The sequence below is a fragment of the Emydura macquarii genome, unplaced genomic scaffold (assembly GCF_026122565.2).
Source record: "Emydura macquarii macquarii isolate MOO-44397 ecotype Brisbane River unplaced genomic scaffold, CSIRO-AGI_Emac_v2 contig_1253, whole genome shotgun sequence".
NCBI classification, from domain to species: Eukaryota; Metazoa; Chordata; order Testudines; family Chelidae; genus Emydura; species Emydura macquarii.
In genome coordinates, this window is record NW_027131390.1 from 56341733 (window position 1) to 56367553 (window position 25821).

The window sequence follows — 25821 nt, forward strand, 5'->3', positions numbered from 1 at the left end:
ATCATAGAATCATAGAATATTAGAGTTGGAAGGGACCTCAGGAGGTCATCTAGTCCAACCCCTGCTCAAAGCAGGACTAACCTCAGCTATATCATCCCAACCAGGGCTTTGTCAAGCCTCACCTTAAAAACCTCTAAGGATGGAGATTCCACCACCTCCCTAGGTAACCCATTCCAATGCTTCACCACCCTCCTAGTAAAAAACTTTTTCCTAATGTCCAACCTAGACCTCCCCCTGCAACTTGAGACCGTTGCTCCTTGTTCTGTCATCTGCCACCACCGAGAACAGCCTAGCCCCATCCTCCCTGGAACCCCCTTTCAGGTAGTTAAAAGCCGCTATCAAATCCCCCCTCACTCTTCTCTTTTGCAGACTAAACAAGCCCAGTTCCCTCAGCCTCTCCTCATAAGTCCTGTGCTCCAGCCCCCTAATCATTTTGGTTGCCTCCGCTGCACTCTCTCCAAATTGTCCACATCTTTTTTGTAGTGGGGGGCCCAAAACTGGACACAGTATTCTAAATGCGGCCTCACCAATGCCGAATAGAGGGGAATAATCACTTCCCGTGACCTGCTGGCAATGCCCCTCCTAATGCAGCCCAATATTCCATTAGCCTTCTTGACAACCAGGGCACACTGCTGACTCATATCCAGCTTTTTATCCACCGTTACCCCCAGGTCCTTTTCTGCAGAGCTGCTGACCAGCTCGTCGGTCCCCAGTCTATAGCTGTGCATGGGATTCTTCCTTCCTAAGTGGAGGACTCTGCACTTGTCCTTGTTGAACCTCATTAGATTTCTTTTGGCCCAATCCTCCAGTTTGTTTAGGTCATGGACTTGTTGTCTGCAGCACTGCTCAGCCGAAGCTAGCATCATCCCGGGCCTGCAGGATGATGGCGTAATGGGACGAAGGTATTGACCAAGGACCAGGTAGCAGCTTTACAGATATCTTGGATTAGCACCTGTGCCAGGAATGCTGCTGATGAGGCTTTCACGCTGGTAGAATAGGCTGTAACGATCTCAGGCAGAGGCACCTTTGCCTGCTCATAACAGAACTTGATGCAGGAGGTTAATCACGAGGAGATCCTTTGGGAGGAAACCAGCAGACCTGTTATCCTTTCCACCACTACAACAAATAGCTGTGTGGCCTTGCAGAAGGATTTAGTCCTTTCAGTGTAGAAGGCCAAGGCCATCTAACATCAAGGGAGTGCCATCTATGCACTCACTAGATCTGTGTGGTTTCAGGAAGAACACTGGAAGGAATATGTCCTGGTTATTGTGAAACTGTGACACCACCTTCAATAAGGCGGCTGGGTGGGGTCACAGCTGGACCTTGTCTTTATAAAACACTGTATGTGGTGGTTCCAAAGTGAGTGCTCTGATCTCAGAGACCCTTCATGCCAAGGTAATTGCGACTAAAAAAAAAGGTTACCTTCCAGGAAAGGAGCAATAGAGAGCAGGTAGCTAAGGGTCAAAGGGGCCTTAATAGGACTAAATGCAGGTCCCATGGAGGTACAGGATCCCTGACTTGAGGGTAAAGTCTCTCCAGGCTTTTAAGGAACCTGATTGATCCAAGGTAGATCCCACAATGTGACAGAGGGCGAAAGGTCAAGAGAGCTTCCAGGTGAACCTTCAACGATGAGAGGGTTAGACCTTGATGTTTAAGATGCAACAAGTAGTCTAATGTAGACTGAATTGAAGACTAGTAAGGTGAGATTTTCTGGCTCAAAGTCCAAGAGGAGAATCTTTTCCATTTGGCCAGATATGTTGCTTTGGTGGAGGGCTTTCTACTGCCCATCAGGACCTGTTGGACCTGAGTTGAGCAAGCCTGCTTGTCGGCATTTAGCCATTCAGCCACCATGCCATCAGGTGCAGGGACGCTAGGCCTGGGTGTAGAAGTTGGCCATGGTTCTGGGAAAGGAGATTGGGCCATTGTGGCAGTTCCAGTAGAGGTGCAATTGATAACTCCAGTAGTGTGCTGAACCAGTGTTGTCTCAGCCACAATGATTAGGATCACATTTGCCTTGTTGCATTTTATCTTTATCAGGGCCTTATGGATCAGTGGTATTGGCAGGAAGGCATACATGAGCACTCCTGCCCACAGAAGAAGGAAGGCATTGGACAGGGAGCCCTCGTTGAGTCTGCGGATCGAGCACAACTGGTGGCACTTCTTGTTCTGTTTGGACACAAAAAGGTCCATTTCCCCTGGATGTCTGTGCTGACTCTGGTGCTGGGGGATGCTTAGGAGTGGGAGATAATAGTAGGGCCGTCAGGTCTCTGGGCACCTGAAATGCCTCCAGTGTCTACAGCATCACAAGCTGGAGGGTCCCCCTTCTGCCCCCAGGAGTTTGGGGTGGATCCCTCATTAGGCTTGGGGCCTCAGACGGAGAAGCTGGTTCTTGCTGCCCTGACGTGGGCAACTGGACCAACAAAGAGAGAGAAGGAGTTCCAATAACCATCATGGGTGAGAAGAAGCTAAGAGGGCGCAGGGCTGGCAGTGCCTCATATACCAACGCATAAGCATGTGGCTCCAGAAGGCACCGGAGCCGGCCCTATGGATACTGCTAAGGCAAAAGATTTCTGGTAACTGTGCACATGGGCATGCACACACCTAGCATGGAATCAATATGAGCAAGCACTCGAAGAAGCAGAAGGTCTTTCTCAGAGGCTGGCCCCAAACCATAACACTCTTTCCAACCAGAAATAAGGCTTATCATAAAACTTGCTACATTCCAGTCCAAATAAATAGTGCACTATGAACTTGCCTTCCCTTTGAACATTATAAAGGACATGAACTTAAAGGAAAAAAAGAAAAAGAAAAAGAAAAACTACACTCATGCACGTACTACATATGCAGTTTTCCTCTAATAAGGCAGTAGGATTCGGATTTACCAAAATTGGTATGTCTTTTATTAATTCCCACTTCTGGAAGACACTCAGATCCCACAAAAGAATCACAATGCAATAGAGGATAGTGACTTCTTAGACTGGATGCACATGCTAGAATACACCATCAGAGGGCCAAATTCGAGGAACGCAGCCACCTCTGTTCATGCACTGTTCAGCAGTGGTCTCAGCATTCATTAGCTATTTGGCTTGAAAAACCTATTTGTAGAGCCCTTCAAACCTGCAAACCATTTCTTTTGGATCATGGGTCAGATGGTCACAGAGGTCAGGACCTCTGTGACTTCTAGGGCAGGGTTGGAGCAGCTGCCAGCCAGGGGTGCAGCAAACTGCTGATCAGCTGTTAGACTGCTGGCAGGGCTCAACAGTTCATCAGTTGTTAGGCGGGAGCAGGGCAAATCAGTTGTTAGGTGGCCAGCAGGGCTCAACAGCTCAGCAGCTGTTAGGCAGGCGGGCTCATCAGCTGTTTGGGGTAGCAGGGGCTCAACAGCTGATGGAGGGCTACTGGCTCCAGAACAGCTGATGTGCAGATGCAGATGCGGTTAAATCTAAAAGAAGGAGGGTGGATTGCGGGTCGGGTAAAAGTTTATCCCAGCAGGTGCGGAACCACATATTTGTATCCGCACAGAGCTCTACCTATCTGGCACTTCAGTCAGCTATTACTTAATTGGCACAGCCCAAACTATTTTAAGCACTTCCTCTAAAAGGAAGTCCAACATCCTTCCCAAGGGTTTACCATTTTATTACAAACTAAAGGCTTTACCAATGTCTCCATGCTGAAATATAGCCAATGTCTTACTTCCAAGGGATCTGAGCTCTGAAAATCCATCATATGCTATTACATCCAAATTTGTGGCTGAGAAATAATTTTCAATTATGTATTTGTTCTCACAGTATTTTGATTATGAATACACTGGAGTTGAATAAAGAGGAATTCTGACTGAGTTTAGGAGAGGCTGAGAGAAGCTCAGAGTCTTACAGCTTTAGGTCCTAGATATGTCCAACTCCATATACAAAACAACCAAGTTCTTCATAATCATCTGTTTGGATTTCCTATTTCTTCTTGAAAGCACAAGCTATATGAGAGCAGTGTGAGCTACTATGCATATTATGGGATTGTTAAGTAACCTGCACATGGCATGTGTCTAATTTCCATAGATACAATTGAACAGCAACTCAGAGCACAACTTGATTTTATTTAAACACTTATAAACTTAAAGCTTGAGAGAAAACTTTGATCAGTTCAATCAAGATAAAAAAGGTTCATTTTTTTTAAATGTTGTGTCAGTGTTAGACAAAGTTTTGTTATAGCATCAAATTTCAGTCTGTAAACTTACCACATTGCTGGACAGAAGCAAGTGGTTCTTGTAGAAAATACCTAATTAAGAAAACAGGAAAGAGAAAACTCCCTTGAGAGATTTTTCAAGTAATAATTCTGCATTCTGCAGAATAGGGTTATTCATACTTAATCTATTGATCTAGAACAGACCTATTCTAGATCATTGGCATTCAGTTTTGTGCTCATGACTACTTAGATGTTCTATCTGCCTCTTTTTATTGAAAACTTTCTATGCACTAAGACGTGCCTCACAATTGCCACATTCAGGTTAGAAAAACTGTGGGAATAAATGTCAAACGTATTAGCAATGTCACCTAAGAATGCTTTAAAACTAAAGTTTAAAGGTTATCCCTTGTTCTTTTTAATCTTAATGCCTCCATTCAACCAAACAATTAAAAAAAAAAACATGGTAAATATGTACCCATGACAAGATCAAGTAAGAGGAATGGTAACAGCAAAGTAGAATAGGAGAAAGATGGATTTATAAATTATAATACTTTCAGCAATGCTAATATTTCCAGATTATGAAAATTGGTCTGAAATCATTAAGATAAAATTCAATAAAGACAACTGCAAAGTACTACACTTAGAAATGAAAAATTAAATACACAGATACAAAATGGGGAATAATTGACTAGTCAGTGGTACTGTTGAGAAGGAGCTGGGGTTATAATGGATCAAAAATTGAATGAAAAATGTGATGCTACTGTGAAAAAGACAAATGTCATTCTGGAATGTATTAATAGGACTGTCATATGAAAGACAGGAGGGGCTTCAGCTGGAGAATTATGTCCAGTTTTGGGCACTATGCTTTAAGAAAGACAAAAACTGGAGAGAGTCCAAAGGTGAGAAACAAATATGATAAGAGGATTAGAAAACATGACCTATGAGGAAAGGCTGAAACAACTGGGTATGTTTAGACTAGAAAATAGAAGGCAGGAGGGATATAACAAAAGTGTTCAAATATATAAAAGTTGCTATAAATAAGATGGCAATCAACTGTTCTCAATGTCCACCAAGGATAGGACAAGAAGTAATCAGATTATTTTGCAGCAAGGAAGATTTATGTTAGATATTAGGAAAAAACTAACTAACTATAAAAAGAATTTAAGCATTGGTACAGGTTACCTAGGGAGACTGTGAAATCCCCATTCTTGGAAATTTTTAAGAACAGGTTAGAGAAACACCTGTCAGGGAGGGTCTAGATGTACTTGGTCCTGCCTTAATGTGGGGGAATGGACTAGATGACCTCTTAAGGTCCCTTCCAACTCTACATTTCTATGATTCTAAGTTTGATCGGCTTCTGAAAGGAAAGCAACATCTTTTCCCGCAGGGTCTGTACTTCATAGAAGACAAATGTCTAATTTGGAAAATATGGAGAAAATGAGGGGAGGGAAGACTGGGTATTTAATATTTACAAGCAGTATGTTAATCATATTAGGCAGTTCCTTGCTCCTCAGAATATATTGTTCTGAGAGCAGTCCCAGGCCCTGCCAACTCAAGAAAGAAGAACCAAGTGAATGTTTAGAATTCAGTTTTTACCCATGTGGAAGTAGAATACATAGGCATCTTCCCGCCCTCTTATTTTATTATGAGTAGTTGTAGAGGTGACAAAGAGGGAATTTTCTGTAATATTTTTATGAATCCTTCATGTGCCTCAGTTTCCTCTATATTTTGCCTGCTTACCCGGGGGAGGGGGAGAGGGGCGAGGGAGAGAGAGAAAGAAATGACTTGTTTGCTCTCAGGGCAGACTAAGAGACATAGGTATGAATGACACTTAGCTGTCTGAGTCTGAAGAAGTCATTAAAATACTGGCCCCATATAAATGGAGAATCTGATGCCAAATCCAGTCACCAGGACATTAACATCTAGCAACCAATGACCCAGAGGGAGATGGATTTCCCCATCTCGCAGCAGGGAAGCTGGGCAAAATTCCCCAGCTCAAGAACAAAGGACAGGGAAGGTGTGAGGTGGGGGATAAGAGTTGGCTGCTGGAAGGAGTCTTCGCTCCCACTTGGGACGTGACCAAGAAGAACACAGAGAGAGAGACAGAGCCTGAACAATGGATTCAACTGGCTGGGCTTTGGGCTAACCAGAAAAGTCTATGCTTTAACCTTTAGTTCTCTATGCTAACCTAAGAACTTCCTATGCTGTGTTCCAGTTGAATAATAAACAATGTTGTCAAAGCAGTTGAGTTTGAGCATCACTGCAAATACTTAGTGAAGTGCAAGTAATGAAGAGGGTACAAGTCTATCAGGAGATCATCTCAGTTGGATTCACTGAACAGCACTTACAATGTGAAACAGGAGTGTGAGAGCCCCAGAGGTTCAATCTAAGGAGGTGAGGCTATGTGCCTACTCTGTGCAGAAAGAGTGAGACCTCTTAGGGATCTGGCACACTGGAGTTCTGCCTATAGACTATTCTAAAGCTGAGGGCATAGCACCAATCTTGTCGATCTGTGACAGAATTCATAGGACTTGTTTATTGCGTCTATGAAGCAGCAACCAAGTATCCTGAGCAAAATTAACCAACTGCAGACATAGCAGGGAGGATCTCAGGACTATGAACAAAATGAGAAATAGTCTTGTCATGTTGGTCTTGTTCCCCATTCTAGAGGGACAAGATGGGTGAGGTAACATCTTTTACTGGATCAATTTTCAATAAAAGATATTACCTCATCCACCTTGTCTCTAATATCCTGGGACCAACACAACTACAACACACCATTCTAGAACATCAGATTTATGACACCAACCCTTGAGACAGAAGGTCAGGTTTTTAGCTTCCTTAGAATTTGCTACCAGTAACAGTATTATAAGTTGGTCAATATGGAGTGTCTCAAGAAAATGTATTGGACATCTTTCACCTCATTTCAGAAAAGCCCCAAACACATTACTTCTCAAGTCACAGGAAGCCCTGAAAGTTACTCTTCAATCTAAGCCTGTTAAATAGCACGGCAAAATGTCTCTAAAATGCATATATCAACAAGTTCTCATCATAGCAACTGGATTAAAAATTGGAGGAGTAGATCATCCTTGCCTGTTCCCTGTTTGCCATAAAAAGAGAAGAGATAATATAATATAGTATTCCATCTCCAACTTCTGCCTTTTTGATTTATACTCCAATTTTCCACTAAAACATAGACAAAGAATTTTCATTCTCATACTCTGTTTGCCTTCGGCTTCCTTTTGAGGAGGCATTCACATCAAAGATGCAGGACGTATAGCAGAAATGGACATCTGATTATTATTACATTGTATTCAGATTGTTTTCAGTGGTGGTGTAGCCATGTGGGTTTCAGGATATTTGAGAGACAAGATAGGGGAGGGAATATCTTTTATTTTGTCAACTTCTGTTGGTAGAAGGTACAAGCTTTCGAGCTTTATAGAGCTCTTCTTCAGGTCCGGGGAAGGAAACCAGAATGGCTGAGCTAAATAAAAGATGGGCAGACTGTTAAGCAAACGGGGCAAACACGTTGTGGGAGACCATTTAAAATGCAGTGGGCATTTAAGAGTTGGCAGGCAGTGTGGTTCGTTACAAATTGTTGTAAGGAGTCATAAAATCAGAGTGCCCTATTAAGTCCATGGTTTTTAGTATCTAGCACAGTTATGAATTTAAGTTCCCAGGCTTGCCCTTTGAAGATGCTGTGCAGGTTTTCTTTGAAGACAAGTACCAACAGGTCAAATACAGAGTGATCACTTTGTGAAAAGTATTTGGGCACAGATGATAGTGTTTTTGTCTCATCACTTTTCTGTGTGAGTTTGTTTGAGAGAGTGTAGTGAATGTCTGGTTTCACCCATATAAGTTGTTGTTGGGGCATTGATGCACTGGATGAGGCACACCACATGTTTTAACAGGCATGTGTAGGACCCATGAATCTTGAAAGGTGTGTTGTGGGGGGTGTTGATAATTGTAGCAGTGGAGATGTGTATGTACAGTACTAGAGTAATGTGTAGCACTTTAGAGAGACACAAGAGAACTTGGTCCCTGACCCCAAAAAACATACAATTTAACACAGTGATGTCAAAGAGACTACTTATGTGCAAAAAGTTAAGCACTCGTGTGCTTGTAGGATCAGGTTCTAAACATGAAATCAGAACTGAAACAAAGAAAAATGCCGCCCCCCCCCCCCACACACACACTTGAAAAAAAAAAATCTGACTCCACCTCTACCAGCAGACACACACAAATCAAGGTTATATCAAGGCAAATTATATCAAAGGAACTGTCAAACCATATTTTCTATTCCCAAAGCTCTTTCAGTTTCCAATATATTTTCTGAAGAACACTGGTAAGGTCCTTCTTCTTTGAACTCAGGATTATACGATACTACTGATTTCCGCTGATACAGCCCTGATTAAAAAACACATTGTGCTGCTTTCATTTATCAAATGCAATGAAAGCAGCAGACTGATAGAGCAATAAATAAGGAATTTATTCACAAACTGAAATGCCTTTAGGAAACATTTCTTTGAAATGTTCCCACTTTTACAAACCAAAACTGAGATTAATATATTGTGTCTGTTATTAACATTTTGATCTTTAATGCATATAGAAGATGTGTAACAACACTCCTTTACAACAGGGGTTCCCAATCTTTTTGGTTCAAGGGCCACAGATATCATTTTTACAACCTTAAAGGGCCACCAGTCTCTGCCAGTAGCCCTCTCCCCCCACTGCAGCCAGACAGAAGGAGTTCAGCAAGCAAGCAGGCTGCCTCCTCCCTGAACTCCTGTCTCCCGGCTTCAGCAGGGAAACAGCACCTGTCCTGTAACCCCGTGCGCGCCACTTGGCTTCCTAGGCAGTGGATCCCTTCTGCAGCTAGGGGGATGGGAGATCAGTGCTCCCCTCTCTCTGGCTCCAGCAGGGACCACAGCACCTAGGGACACAAGCAGAACGCTTTGCCCTGCTCCCTGCTACAGCCAGAGGGAGGGGAGTGTTGATCTCCCATCCCCTTGGCTGCAGTGCACCAGTCTTGTAGCTCCACAGCAACGTGCTCCGCCTGGGTCCTTAGGCAGCAGCTCCCTTCTGCAGCCAGGGGGAGGGGAGCTGCAGGCCACTTTGAAAGACCCCATGGGCCACAGAGTGGGAACGACTGCTTTACACTGACCTTAGTTTTTCTTTCTACAGGAGGTTCTGTCTTCACAGCTTACAACATTTCAAATGTTCAGACTACAATTAAACATAAATCTTCTATTTTAAATTCAGTAAAGCTATGTTTGATGTTGTGAGACTGATGTTCTTATATGCTTAAAACATTAAATGCTACTAAACTCAATCTTTAAGAGATATTCAGCTTTAGATAGATCCACTTCTATCATTAAATTGAAGTTACCCAACTCATGTGACCAGATATCCTGGTTCTGAGAAACAGTTTGAAGTGTCTTTTCTGAAGTGTCTTCAGAAGCTGGATTTTTTCCCCAATCTCAATACGAACATCTAGATGGATACTGAACTGCCTTAACCTGGCTCCCTGCCAGCATTTTCACCTCTTCCATTTGTACCCTTCCTCTTTATGGCTTTGTCTACACTACAGAGTTGGGTTGACCTAAGGCAGCTTATGTCGATGCACGTCAGTGTCTACTACAGCCTTGCTTCCACCTCTAGGAGAGGCATAGGGCTTATGTCAGTGTAGTTAGGGAGATGCAGTGTCTTTGTAGACACTGCGTTCTTTACATTGACAAGACAGCCAAAGGCAATTTCACAGTTCCTAGCTCCCCAGCCAGGCAGCTGTCAGGTCTTCGATCCAAACCAGGCTGCCACCTGGGGTCCCCATTGGGACCCCTGTTGCCCTCTGGGATCCCAGCTCCCCACTCCCTGCCAGGAGCACAGCAGCTGACCAAACTCCAGGTGCAGAGCTCCCTGTCAGAGGCAAGACGCCCTGGGCGGTTTCCCCCTGGCTTCTGTCTGGGAGTGGGAAGGTGGCTTCCCCCACTGCCCCGGACTGGGAATGGGAAGGTGAGAAGCTCTGGGGTAGCCACTGGCTCCTGGTGGGGAGCAGTGTGGAGCTGAGAGTGCTGCCTCTCATCCCCCCACACTTCCCCTTCAGCCAGTGAAAATGCTCCTGATGAGATTGTGCACCACCAACAGAAGGAGGGTAGTTTTGACATCAGCCACCGCAATGATTGACCTAACATAGGTCTACTTAATATTGTAGAGTAGACATGCCCTTAATCCCACATTCTGAAACCTTTCTACTCACAAGCAATGTCCTGATTTTGTGCATCCAAAACATGGTCACACTCTGATCAATGCACTCAGTCTGCATCTCATGTTAAATCAACAAAAAGCCTATTGTTAATTTACTTCCTACAATTAAATAAGCATGGCAACAAGTCTACCTTCTGTAGATTTTTAAACCATTTTTCAATTTTCAGACAAAAATAAGAAGAGGAATTGGAAAGTCAGTTAAAAGATTAAGGAGCAAGTATAAAAACGTTGTAAAGTCATTTGTCAATAACTGAGAAAGAATTAAAACCAATTTTAAAAATTATTTTACACTCTAAAGGGAGTATCCCTCAATCACCCCATAGATATCTCCTTCTTATGCTGTGTTCCCATGCACTGCCCTCTGCATGCTTTCCTTGAACAAAGGCATAAACCAAACCCATGTGCACACACCTGTATCCACCCTCTAAGATATTCATCTTTGTTGTGCACGATACACAGACATGAGGCCTCTCACTCTGGGAAAGGTATGGTCTCTTCATGTGAAACACCTAGCCTTCTCCAGGCAAACTCCCTTTTCCTAAGACATTCAGCATCCCCAGTAAGTACTGCTTCAAGATTACCCCTACTACTACCTGCCACTTCCTTGCAAGACACTGAGGAAAGGATGACAACCCTTTCTGTCCCATCCTTTCACTGACCAGAAAAACAGGTGTGGTATCCAGCAGCCTAATCTCTCTCTTTCTGTCTCAAGTGCACAAGGAGAAGTGGAAGTTTTTCCATGACTTAATCCTTTCTCCAACCACCTCTGAAGAAGCAAAATGGGATGGGGTGGCTTCCACTGGTCAGATCCTCCCCACATCCAGTGAAGAGGAGAATCAGGATGGGTAGTGTTCTCTAGACTGTTCCTTACCTAAAATGACAATCAGGAGCAACAGCAGCAGGTTGGCACTTTCTCATCCTGACACTCATAACCCAGAGAAGATTAAATAAGCCTGTGACTTTGGCCCACTCTACACACATGCTGAAGCACAGATCTTACTCAGCCTGATGCTCCTCACACACTGTAAGAGATCAAGGACGGAATGCCACGTGGACCTTGCTTTTATTTCTCTCCTCTAAAAGAGAGTGATCAGTTTTCAGCAGTCTGTAAGCTTTACTTTGAATCAAGCCCCAGTAACCTAAAAATACTATATATCATGTGAGGATGGACAAGGTAAAAATTCAAATAAGGAAGCACATTTATTGACAGACCACTGTCTTTGAGTAGACCGAACAACGCCAAAATGGAGAAAAGTGCTTAAACTGTGTAAAACTAGCATCACCCGAGAACGTAATTGCTCAGGCTCTGCAGACGCACAGCCAAAAAGCTGAAATAAAAAGGAGTTTCAATTCAAATGCTTCTCTCAAGAAAAACAGATCAAGATAAGAAGCGAGAGTGAGCAGGATTAGGACTTTATAGAACACCAATTAAATAGTTTAATTCTAATTCTAAACTTTCAATAGAAGCAAAGATATCTTTTATTGAATCAACTTCTCTTAGTGAGAGACAAGCTTTCAAGCCACACAGAGCTCTTCTTGAAATCTTGAAAGCTTGTCTCTATCGCCAACAAAAGTTGGTCCAATAAAAGATATTACCTCACCCACCTTGTTTTATCTAATATCCTGGGACCAACACAACTATAACTACACTGCATACAATAGGAGCAGCATCAGGATACCACCTTTGCTAACCTGTTCCAGCTACTCACTTTATAAAATTAAACATAAAGAAGTGTACCTTTCTCAAGAAAGTTCTCACAAACTTTTATGCATTCTTACACAGATATCATGTTTTACTTTAATGGTAAGAACACTAAGTAAAGGAAGCTCATGATGCAACTCTGGAATGTTAAACCATTAAATCAGCAGTCCAAAACAGAGAAAAAGACAGTTATATGCTAGGTGTGTGTGTGTACCACATGCACCAGTGCTGGAGATTTTTCACCCAGTGGTATCTGTAGGGCTGGCTCTAGCACCCTCTGCAGTGGTGCACATATGCTTCAGTATATAGGACACTGCCAGCCCCTCTCCCTCTCGGTTCCTTCTTGCCAGAACTCTGACAGAGGGAAGGAAGGTGGGGGTCATGGAATGGACTTGAGCAATACATCTCAAAGAACAACAGTTACAGAAGATTAGTAATCGTCTTTTCTTCAAGTGCTTGCTCATATGAATTCCGTGCTAGGTGACTGACAATAAGTACCTCTGGAGTTGGGCCAGGAATTCATGGACGTGCCATTTGCAAAACTGCCCTGCCAAAGCCCACATCATCCTGGGCTTGCTGTATGATTGCATAATGGTACGTAAAGGTGTGCATCAAGGACCAAGTTGCAGCCCTGCAAATGTCATGAATCGGTACTTGGGCCAAGAAAGCCACAGGGAGGCCTTCGCTCTTGTAAGTGGGCTGTCAGAGCAGCTGGGGTGTGGCCTTCGCCTTCTCATAGCATGCATAAATGCAGGAGATGATCCAAGAGGAAATTCTTTGGGATGAAACTGGTCGGCCTTTCATGCGTTTGGCCACCACTATGAAGATCTGTGTGGACTTCCGGAGGGGTTTAGTTCCTTCTATATAGAAAGCCAATGCTCGCCTGATGTCTAATGAATGTAGACATCTTTCCTCATTAGAGCTGCGTGGCTTGGCAAAGAACACTGACAGAAAGATGTCCTGGTTGAAATGAAAATGTGACACTACCTTTGGCAGGAACGCAGGGTGCGGTCACAACTGGACCTTATCTTTGTAGGATACAGTACTGGGAGGCTCTCAGGTTAGGGCCTTGATTTCTGAGACACGCCTCACTGATGTAATCACCAGAAAGGCGACCTTTCAGGACAAATACAGCAGGATGTCATAGGCTCAAAGGGGGGCACAGTGAGGACCAAGTTGAGGTCTCATGGAGGGACTGGATCTCTAACATGTGGGAAGAGCTTTTCCGGGCTCATTAGGAATCTGACATTCATTTCGTGGGAGAAGATCAAACTGCCTGGATCTGTGGATGAAAACCTGAGATTGCCAGTAGGTATACCCTAATTGACGACATTGCTAGGCCCTGCTGCTTCAGGTAGAGGTACTCGAACAGGGAAAGTTCATGCTCCTTTGCCCAGCAGGAGAAGTATTTCCATTTTGCCAGGTAAGTGATCCAAGTGGAAGGTTTCCTGCTCTCCTGTAAGTTTCTCTGGACCTGGGTGGAACAAGCTGGATCCTCCTGGCTTAACCATGCAGCATCCATGCCGTCAGGTGCAAGTAAACTAGGTTCAGGTGCAACAACCAACTGCGATCCCATAAGATCAAATCTAGATGGGCCGGCAGTGTCCAATGGGCTTTCACCACTAGGTCCAGGAGCATGCTGAACCAGCATTGGTGGGGCCATCCTGGTACGATCATTATAACAGTCATTTTGTCTCTTGATTTTTATGATGACCCTGTGGACCACAGGAATCAGAGGGAAAGCATAAAAGATGTCTCCTGGCCACCAAAGGAGAAAGACTTCAGGCAGGGAGTTGCTGTTGTGGCCTCTCAGGGAACAGAGCTGATGACATTTCCTGTTCTGTTTGGCTGTGAACAGGTCCACCTGGGGGAATCCCCCACTTCTGGAAGGTAGTTCTTGTCACCTCCGGGTGCAGGGACCACTCGTGGCGAGACGAGAAAGACTTGCTGAAGTGATCTGCTAACTTGTTCTTGACTTCCGGGAGGTCAGAAGCTTTGAGGTTGATCGCGTGCCCCACACAGAAGTCCCACAGTCTGAGTGCCTCCAAACATAGGGCTGAGGATCTTGCTCCTCCTTCCTTGTTGATAAAGTGCATTACTGCCATTTGGTCTAGCAGCACTCGCACTACCTTTCCCGACATTTGGGGCAGGAACAATTTCCAGGCCAGGCAGATTGCCCTGAGCTCCCTGATGTTTATATACAACCTCAGCTCCTCTGAAGACCAGAGGCCCTGTGTCTTGGGTGGGCCAACGTGGGCTTCTCAGTCTAAGTCCAAGGAATCTGACACCAAGATAAGTGATGGGCATGGGGCTCTGAATGGAATCACTTCTGTCGTGTGTGCAGGAGTTGTCCATCAAGCCAGAGAGGTAAGTACATGGGGTGGGATCATGAGGACTATGTCCAGGCTGTACCTCGCTGGAAAGTAGACCAATGCAAGCCACATTTGAAGGGGCCTGAGATGGAGTTTCACACATTGTACCGCGTAGGTACATTCTGCCATGTGGCCCAGTAATCTGAGACAAACCCTTGCTGGGGTGGTGGACAAGAAGCTGGATATGAGTCAACAGTGTGCCTTTATTACCAAGAAGGCTAACGGCATATTTGGCTGCATTAATAGGAACATTGCCAGCAGATCGAGGGAAGTGATTTTTCCTCTCTATTCAGCACTGGTGAGGCTACATTTGGAGTATTGTGTACAGTTTCTTGAGATATTTGTTGAGCAAGTCTAGTATGGGTTGCAGGCCTCCTTTAGCTTTCAGGATCAGGAGTAAAACCCCTTCCCCCACAGTCGTAAGAGAATTTCCTCTACAGCCCTTGCCCACAGGAAGGCTTGTACCTCCTGGGCGAGAAGTTGCTCGTGAGAAGGGTCCCTAAAGAGGGACAGGAATGGGGGTGGGAGGAAAGGATGGAAATAAACTGGAGAGCGTATCCTGCTGTGATGGTGTTTAGGATCCACTTGTCTGATGTTATAGCTGACCATGTGGGAAGGAGGGAGGAAAGGCGATTCAAAAAGAAAGACAGGGATGGATCCTGGTCTGAGACTGCTAAGTGGCCTCCAGGTACACCCTCAAAACTTCTGTCTATCACCTGATGAGTAGCAGCCTGAACTTGACTGGGGCACAGAGAAAGATTGGCTCTGACAGCATTTACAGTTTTTGTTTTGCTTCCTGTAGGGCTCACTTCTAGACTGGCTCACAAACTGCCATTGTTGTTGAGGCCTAAAGTGTTTCATCAATGCCGGAGGACTGCACAACCCCAAGGAGCGAAGTGTGGCCATGAAGTCCTTAAGGCTGTGCAGCCTGACATCTGTCTGGTCAGAGAAGAGGGCTGCGCCATCGAAAGTGAGATCCTGGATGGATTGCTGGAGCTCCGCTGACAGGCCAGAGGATCACAGCCATGAGGGCCTCCTGACTGACACAGCCGATGCCATGGTTCTAGCCGCTGAGTCCACAGCGTTGGAGGCTGCCTGGAGAGAAGCCAGTGCTACCGTTTTGCCCTCTTCCAGGATGGCTAGGAACTCTTGCTTAGACTCCTGGGGCAGGGAGTCCGCAAACTTGGCCATCGAGTGCCAAATGTTAAAATCATATCTCCCCGGTAATGCTTGATGGTTCGATATGCGAAATTGAAGGTTTGCAGCCAAATATACTTTCTGCCCAAAGAGATCCAATTTTTTTGCCTCTTTCTTTTTACGGGTTGAATTTGACTGTCCCTGTCTATCCCTCGTTGGCCGCTGACACTACCAACTATCTCGGGAATAGCTCAGAATATAGATACTCAAAGCCCTTAGCGGGCATGTAGTTTTTTTTCCCTCCACCAGTTTGGATCTCTGGGACAAGGAGGATGGGTTTTGCCATAGGGCCTTCACCAACTTGATGATCCCTTCATGGATGGGAAGGGCCACTCTAGAGGAAGCTGCTACTGCCAGGATGTCAAAAAGCAAGTCAGCCAGCTCCTTTAGCTCCTCCACCTCCAAGCCAAGACTGGCTGCTTCTTGTCGGAGTAGCTCTTGATGAGTCCTAAAGTTATCCTGGGGGACTGTGTTGGAAGGTTCTGTTATCGCCTCATCAGGTGATGAAGATGAGGATGCCAGTAGGGGAGGAGTAGGTGCCTGCTCCCCTACCACCAGGGTCTCCTCCTTCCAGTGGGTCACTGGCGTCTCCTCTGCCTAAGCTGGTTCATCACCTGAATCCAGGGGTGGTCATGACACTGTTGTTGAGAGTCTTTCTAATGTCCGTGAGATGGACCGATGCTGAGATCCCGGGACCAAAGGAAATGCCTAAGGGTTCCAGAACTGCCAAAGCCCAGCCTATTCTGTTGGTGGCCAAGAACCTGGTAGTAGGGCAGTGGGAAACCCATTGGCCGGGGCTGGATATTTATGGTCTTTACAGGAGGGATCAGAGGACCACGGCGGCGCTGATCTTGCCTCTAATTTCCTGGAGCACTGGGTGCAGTGCTTCAGCGCCGGGGAACGGTGCCAAGGTTCCAATGATTGGTGTTGGGCTTCCATAGGGTGCTGATGTTCTGGCAACCGGTAGGAGCGCTACGGTGAATGCCTCGAGTCTGGGGATTGGGGCCAGGGCCTCACTGCTCTGTACCAAGGTTCTGGTGACCGGGACCGAGGGTCCAGCATGTAGCACTTCAAGCCTAGTTGGTGACTACTGCAGCTCGGAGACCGAGGAGGTATCAGCGACCATTGTTGAGGCATCAGAGGGCACCGTGAGGACAGTGAACAGCACCAAAATACCAGCCATCTGAGTGGAGCCCCCATAATGGGCTTGCCTCCTGACCCACTCTTGGCCGATAGACCCAGTGCAGTGACCCAGCATGCGGGTCTGTCATAAGAGGGGGAGGGCAGAATTGGAAGTGAAAGTATGTCCGCAGAAACTTGGAAGGCCTCAGGGGCAGAAAGCACTGCCAGGTGCTGAGGGCCTCTGCCACTTCTGGGTCTCAGAGGTGGGTCCCCGAGGTAGGCTGGGAACTTTAGGGGGTGAGGCCACAGCCAATCCGAGTTCTGGGGGAGATGAACAGCCTGGCACAGGTCTTGACTTGTCCCCCACTCCCAACTTGCTCTGCTTAGATGGGGAGCACCCTCTGTCAACATGAGTCTTCTTATGCTGCTTCTTTGGCACTGGCAATGGTGAGCGGTGCGGGGACAAGCTCAGTGCCGGGATAGTGCTTTGGGTTGATGCCAACATACTAGGCGGTGAACCCAATCGACCGGATCGAACACTGGTCTGAGGGCCAATTCCATCAGGAGCGCTTTCAACCTGATGTCACAGTCTCTCTTTGTGTGGGGTCTAAAATTGCTGCAGATCCTTCAACTTGTCCCGAATATGAGCTTCACCCAGACACTTCAGGCAGTTCTGGTGAGGATCGTTCACAGGCCTAAGATGCACATGGCTTGAAGTGGGGACACAATCACTAGAAACTACTAAAACTACTAAAAACTACTGTAACCAACTAATTGAACTTGTTGAAACTATAGACACTAATGTAAACAAAACCACTGAAGTGCTTGCCAAAGCAAGGGTGTTCCAGCATCATCATAGGCAGTAAGAAGGAACTAAGAGGATGGGGGGCCATCAACGTCCTATACACCAATGCATATGCCCACCACTGCAGAGGGCACTAGAGCCGGATCTATGGATACCAGGGAAGGAAAAATCTCCAGCACTAGTGCACATGGCATGCACACACACCTAGCATGGAATGGAAATGAGTAAGCACTCGAAGAACACCACCTACTTGTTCTGCTGTGGGACTCAGTCAGTACCTTTACATAAACAACACCCTATGCTATTGTTTTAAATAACCTTCCAAATCCTCTAATAATTGAAGTCACCATTCACTATGAAAAGAACAAAAAAAAAAAAAAAAAATCAACACATTTTTCCTACACTAGTAATACATTATATACCCAATAGAATGTGTTACAAAAAGGCAATCTTAATATTGAATTTCACTGCTTTAGTAATTTTAACATTTTAGTGATACTATATGTATGATCAAGGATACAATCTTTTTCTTGCTAGTCAGGTACTTATATGCACTCAAACATCATAGTATATGAGTGATTCAGATATGTAAAATGTAAAGAAAATTTATCTTATCAAGTTTGACTTAGCATGTGAAAAAAAAGTTTTCAAAAAAAAGTGTAGATTTAAAAAAAAAGATTTTATGCACTTCTGTAACTCTCAAGAATATAAATATAAGTCTTCAGTCTTGGCATAAATGTCATTCCTAACTCTTCTTGCACCGTTAGTATCCAAAGGACTCAAACACTCAAAATTTTCGATTCTTTATACTGGCAGACTACTGCAATACATAGTACACTACATCCCACAGATTATACGAAATTTGAATTGAAAATGCTAGCTACCAAGCAAAAATAGTTTGGTCTTTCCCATACTATCTTAAAAGTAATGGGGTGGGTACTGAGGCTAGTCAAAAGTGGGGTTATTTATATGAGTGATTCAACTGTTAAATAAACTGTGGAATCAAAGAATTAATCATAGAATTGATTATAGAAGGCCTGGCCTGAAACTGGGCATCCTGTCAGTGATTTAACCTGAGGGCTTCCATCACAGTTCAGGCTACCCAGTTTCAGGCCAGGCCAGGCTACCCAGTTTCAGGCCAGGCCTTCTATAATCAATTCTATGATTAATTCTTTGATTCCACAAAACATACGAGAACCTTATTTTTCTTGTTAGGTTATTTAAAAAAAGGCAAAGTGTGTTAGCAGAGATTTTATATATATGATGCTCAGAAAACTGAATGGAATGGCTCCTGTATCAACTCTAATTTGCTCACATTGCATAGTAAGAAGTTACTGTACTACAATAGTTACTCTGTAGTTTCAGATTTCAGGAGCCATTCTATTCTACATCTCATTTTTCATTCTTTATAAAAATTTCTTTCAAAAAACGATAGGGCTGAAATTTGTTGTGCTCATTCTCAGTCCAAATATATAGTCTAACTTTGATGAAAAAATGACATTTTAAACTATCTCTGTGAAAAAAATTAAAATTTTGTTTTAACAGAGGCATATACATAATATAAAGTAAAACAAAATATTACACTTACCAAGGGCAATTTGTTAGTTTATTTGAGAACAATAACTTTGAATATCTAACTTTTATGCATGTAAAATCTTAAACTACTTTTTAAAACTTGTAATAGTTTTTAATTAAAAACTTAAATATAAAGAACCCCTTTTGTTGAATTTTTTGACCTACTATTGTTTCTTTGTAATGCCAAAAATCACTATAATTGAAAAGATCTGAAAAAATAGAGAAATGTTTTTTTCTGATTTTTCCTTTGTGTAGTTGGACTAGCCTATAGTCAGTTAGTACATGTGTTTCACACACAGCTACAGGGGAAATAAAAAATGTTTTTTAAAGCAAAACACACAATTGTTAAATCATAAAAAGGGTTGAACTCATTCATAGGTACTATGGTACCTGTAAGCATTAACAACTCATGTTTTTAAATTGACTAGTTTTTAAATTAATTGTGTCTCCAATGTTTTCAGGTTCTGTTAATTAATAATCAACCTACTTTTCAAGTTTATATTTGGTATTCCAGGAATTAGAAGTCAATTTTGAAAACTTGGATATACCATGCACTTAATGATTACCTACACAGACACTATTTTTATTGCCTAACTCATTCTTTGTCTAATTCCTTGGAATACCGTGAGTTTGAAAAATGTCATATTTTATTAATTTACATTCTGTTGTACATAAAAGGAAAAGTTAAACCAAAAGAAAATCTATGGTTACTTCCTGATGCCCTGAACGGAACGTTATAAATGTATGTAAAGCCCCATTCTGTAGAGAAAATTAAGCATGTTTATGACGTCAGTGGGACTATTTACACACTTAAAGTTAAGCACATCATTAAATGCTTTACTGGATCAGAGTGTAAGAAGAGCTAGTTGGGAGTTTTTCAACTAAACATCTTTCCAAAATGCCAATTGTCTAAACCAGGAAAGATTCAGTTTAGACAAATTTCTCATTTTTAAATTTTTTTGGGAAAAAAGTTTCAAAATTCTCAAAATGACCCTTTTCAAAACAAAAAAATTATTTTATAGTTGGAAATGACTAATTTTAAAATGTAAGTTAATTGTAGTAGAAAAAATTAGATTGAAACAAAAAAAATTTTTTTAATTATCAAAACAAAATGTTTTTATTTACCAGAACTTTTTTTTTTTTTTTTTCCTATTCATGAAAAATTTTGAGATTTTGATTGGGTCTCCAAATTTGGGATGGGAAAACTTTTTGAATTTCAAAAAAATTTCTCAAGGCAGGAAAATTGTTCCCCACCCAGCTCTGGCATAACTGAATTATTGCATGCTTGATCTTGTACCACAGAGACTGTCACTATTGTACCTGTTAGAAATAAAATCACACTGATGTAGGGAGAAAAAAAGCCATAAGAAAGAGAATAACTCTATGTAGTAAACTAAGTTTCATATGAAGCCTTCATGCATTAGCTATTTTAAATGAGAACAGGTAGGTCTTTAAGAAATAAAGACTTATTTTGCAGTGGTGGTCTGAGGTTTCCAAAATGAATCTCCATCATTCACACTGCTTACGCTTTGCAAGCGCATCTATTAATTTTTTACATATTGGTGTGTTTTACATTAGAGCTAAAAGAATTTGGATAAGGATTAATTTCAGGAGTGGATATTTTGAAAATTTGGCTTCTTTCTAAGCTATGCTCTGGTAATATCCTAATTTATTGTGTATTGAGAAGTGAAAAAAAATTACATTTCTGATTTTAGCAACATCCAAGGAAAATGGGGTTGGATCACCTTACCTGTATTACATAAATCAAATGATGAAGAATTACCTGTGGGTCTGATAAACATGTAAGCCTCTTTGTAAAGCCTAAATATTGCAATCTAATTATGTCAAATCCCTGTAGAGTTCCTAACAGAATTTCAATGCAATACAGGGAGGTTCAAGGCTAAATGAAGAACCAAATGTGAATGAAGAAACAGTCTTATAAAAAAGGAGCATTTTTCCAGAGGTAGACCATTAATTTTATGTAGCTATGAATAATCCAAATCTCCACATTTACCAAATATCTTATTTACAAGAGCATTATACGGTCAGGGAAGAAGGCTGTACTGAAGTATAGAGTAAGCCATGAAAACTGCAGGAAGTTTCTACCTCTTTTTGCTGAAGAATGATTCAACAAAATTAGTTCCAGATGTGCTGTCAGGTCAGGTTCCTGGGAATGACTGACACTAGACATCTAAAGACTCTTCTATTTCAATCTGCTGACAGGACAAAAAGATCCTGGCATAGCAATCATGACATGGATTATCACAAATTGCTCTCTTACACCCCTCTTTCTTTTCTGTTCTCTGACACTATGAAGTGGGGTGCTGTGAAAAATGCATTGCAGGCAAGAGCTGCCGATAGACACAAATTACACAATTAAAAAGCAAAATAGATTACAATAGCTTGTGAAAATTCCAATGAGGAAACTCAGCTAGCACAGAAGTCTTTTCTCTTATTTTAATTCTCACTCTTTTCTGTCAAAGTGAAGGCAATGAAAATTCATCAGTTCAGATTTCTGGAGATTATTGGCAGAAATTACCGTTACCTAAATCTTAATCAAAGTAGCATCTCTTTTAGTTGTAGTTGCATCTTCCTAATATCACTTATGCTACAAGGTATGGTCTCTTTACAGTGCAAAATTACTATGCTGGGCAATCTGTTTACAACATTGTAGTGCCCCAATATGTTTACCAAGGTGGTCCAGTATTGTTATGTAGATTGAATTGAATGTATTTTAACCATGTTCCTGAACTGTACTACAAAATCCAAGACTGTAGCATGATCAAAGTAACACCTTTTGGTCCCATATACTCATACCGTGCTGTAAGTGTTTCGGCACTACTGTGTACAACTTTATAATACACTGCATACAGAATCAACACTGTCCTTTCCACAATGGAATCAGAAGGGTGCTCGTTATAAACATAAGTATACACAATTTTTGCTAACTGGGTTCTAGCATGGTTTCCCTGATCAGAATGGACAGCATCTGTTTGACAAAGAACACTGTGACAGACAACCCAAGAGGATACTCTAAAGTTCCATTTGGCTAGCAAACACCTTAGGGAAAATAATTCCTGTCCACATGAGACAGAAAAACTGTTAGAATTCTTCTAGCAAAGCCATATTTGAATGCTATTATAGAGCTTGCATAGTTCCAATCCCAGTGTGGACAGGACTCAAATGATTTGAGAGTACAAAGCAAGATAAGATATGACCTCTGGGAAAGAATGAAAACAGTAGTGAAGTGCCAATGCACTTTAATTTAACAACAACAAAAAGCACAGTATAGCTTTAGGTTTCTATCAATATTCCACAGTTGCATGAAAGAGAGGTTTTTCTCAAACAAGTTATACTTAAACCATGAAATCACGCAGGTCTAGGAGTTTTAACTTACTGAAAAGTGTTGTGTCAGTTGGGTCTGGAGGAGGAAAGTTTTCCGTGAAGTTGACATTACACAAGTCAGTGCTGCAGCAGCAGAAACGATATGTTCCATTCTGAATCAAGGAAGGGGTAGTTGTTACTATACACTCCTCATAGTGACACTCCTGTGGGTCTCCTATGTGAGACCAGCATCCTGCAAAAGGAAGGAAGTGAAAATCAGTTTTGCTACCAATGTTTACATTTTATATATTAAATATAATTAATAAATATAATGAATGAACTATTTTTTCTCCTCAACCTCTCACTCCCATCAGGCTTCTTTTGCTCCAGTATAAACCTACTTTAGTCTCACCCATCTTAAAACAAACACCTTGACTTTCCCTCACTCTTAAAACTAATCACCTAGCCTCTCTTCCTCCCTTCATCTCCAAATGCCTCCTAATAACCCCCCGCAAAATACATAAAAAAAAAAAAAAAAAAAAAATTAAAACACACAACAACCCATGATTAAAATAATAATATTAATTGAGTGGGACACGGGACACTGTGTCTTTAAATATGAAGTGTTCAAGTCAGCCCCTCTTATGCTAACTTTGACTGGAGTAACCCAGTGCACAGAGCCCCTTGCAGTGGAAAATCTCCCTGGAGCAGGCCATTCAATAGCATAAGCCACCCACAATCATCACCCCCACATTCATCACTGCAGTAACCCAGTGCTGCCCAGAAGGTACACCGGCCACAATTTAAAGCTGTTCTACCTGGTAGAAACTCTACAGGAGGGCAAAAATGCAAATATCCTTGAGGTAAAAACCCCAGAGCATAGCTGCCCTGTCAGAGCAAATGATTGTATTCTCCAACTATGTTGACAGTGGCAGTGAATCAAGCCCCAATTATTTTTTTCTAGATAGGTTATTAAAATTTTTGTGAAAAAGTAATTTATTCTGGATATAGAAAATTATAAGTACCATTCAATACCTCTAACTACTGATTACAGAGAAACAGAGACAATCTAAGTCAGTGTTTCTCAACCTTTTAAGTAGCAAGTACTCCCTAACTTCTGAAAATTTTAATAAGTACCCCAACACTCAATTTTCCACTCTGAGAAATACAATATTTTTCCCTTTTACCGCTGGACGACTGTATTTCTCGTAAAGCAGGAGAGTTCTGCAGTGCTGTGTGGCTGTGGCAGATCACAAAACCCTCTGCTGTTTCTCCCCTCCTTCCTTCTCCCCTTCCTCCATATAGGAGCAAAGATCAATGCCAGCCAATCACTATGGCCTGATGGTGGGGTCAGGTGGTGTTCTCCTCACACAGGTGGGAACTTGTGAGGTATAAGCAGGCATTAGCAGCCCACCAAAGTGGATAGCAGCGCTCCCCATGGCTGTCCTTAGGGGGGTGCAAGCCTGGGGCAAATCACACTGTCTGGGCCCCTCAACATTTTTATACTGGTAAAATTTGGGGCTGTCATAGTTGTCAATTTCACTGCTCAGCTAGAGCAGTGAAACTGACAAGTAAGCCTGCGGGTAGAGCCCAGCTTCAGGACTGGGCAAGTTGCTGGGCTCTCTGCCTGGTTTTCTGGGCACTGGGCTTTGAGCGGGGAGGAGAGCTGCCACCTGGGCAAGTTGCAGGCGGCTGCCATCTGGCTGCCAGCTTGGGAGGTAAGCGACTGCCACCTGCTCCGAGCTGGGGCGAAGTAGGCTTCCGCACAGGCTGGGACCGAGGGATGTGGACAGGTGGCAGGCAGCTGCTGCCCGTCTCCAAGCCCGGGTGAAGAAGGCTGTCTTGGCTCAGAGGCAGGGCCCAGGTGGCAGCCACCCAGCTGAGAACCCAGCTCGCAGGGCACAGGAGGCTGCCTCCGGACTCCCACCTGGGAGCTGGGACTGGGCGGGATGCGGGCAGCTGCCGCCCAGCTTCCCAAAAAGCCGGTGGCTGCCGCCCAGCTTCCCAGGACTGGGGCGACTGCCGTCTACCTCCCAGCTAGGAGGTGGGACCGGGCGGGAAGCAGGCAGCTGTCACCTGGCTTCTCCAGAAGTCGGCAGCTGCCACTCACCTCCCTTCACCGGGTTTTTCACCGCGTACCCCCTGCCTGTGTCTCACGTACCACAGGTTGAGAAACTACGATCTAAGTGATGCACTACATTAATGGTCTAGCCTTTCAACTCTGGAGATTGGGAATACAGCTTGAGTTAGGTTACAAGAAAAACATATGTGGTGTTTTTACCTAGTTTCCAATTATATTTATACACAGTTCACTAAATTACCAGTGTGATCATCTGATGTGATTATCCGTCTCTGCTGAAAAATGACTCAGAAGTTAACTAAAAGTTCTACACCTCGATTAAACGGCATTTGATCAGAGCAAATCTGACTTTTACTGTTGCTATGAATCTCTTAATATTCTTTATCACGAAATACCAATTCTCTAGTGAGCAAGATTAATTGATTAGTGGAAATAATTTTGAGAAAATTACAATTTTCTGACATTTATTATATACATATATAGAATCTTTCATAATCAAACACTTACAGTCAATGTAAAATGCACATCTCTGATTAATGAGACGTTTATTCTCTATCAGACTTATTGTCAACTTAGTAAATGTACTACAATACACCCAGGAAAGCAGCTCTCACCTTGACATGCGAGGTAATAAGGTGCTTTGTGGCTAATTTGCCTTGAACTATCCACTGAAAATGTATCCATTAGTCTTTCAAAGCACTTTTTTTTCCCAAAAGGAACTTTCTGTTCACATCTAATGAACTGCTATACAGTAAGTTTCAAAAGAAAAACAAGATTTATCTAATTGTTTAGCAAGCAAAAATGCCTAGCAACACAACTTAAAGCCTTCATAGCAACAGGTTACTTCTAAATAAAAGGATTAGGGAAGCTAAACTGTTATTTACCTTGTTTTACAAGATGTATGTCTCCTTCTCGTGTTTTTTCCCAAAGTCCATAGCAAATGCTGCCTTTCATACACAAAATTGTGCCATTCTCTTGAGAGATTCGACTCTCACTGATCCCATGGTCCTGCTGATAAGGGTCCTTAAATGCACACAACCGCTCCTCACTCTGGGTAGCTTGAGAAGACAAGAAAACAAGAAAATCCATTTTTTGATTGTAACCAATTTTTCCTAAAAACATCTGCATATATGTGTAGACAGCCCACTAGGTCTAGCATAGAAAGGCTGATTTAGATCTTTCACAAGTCAACATTCAAGAG

At 43.0% G+C, this 25821-nt stretch overlaps 1 protein-coding gene across 1 annotated transcript in view; it reads right to left on the reverse strand.

Moving 5' to 3' along the window:
* Nucleotides 1-25821, reverse strand: part of BMPR2 (bone morphogenetic protein receptor type 2) — a 184587-nt gene that overhangs the window by 81701 nt on the left and 77065 nt on the right. The window contains exons 2-3 of the mRNA XM_067548887.1: nt 25505-25678; nt 22614-22793 (exon numbers count right to left, since the gene is read on the reverse strand). Of these exons, the coding sequence (XP_067404988.1) occupies nt 22614-22793; nt 25505-25678 (354 nt within the window). The remainder of the gene's footprint in view (nt 1-22613; nt 22794-25504; nt 25679-25821) is intronic.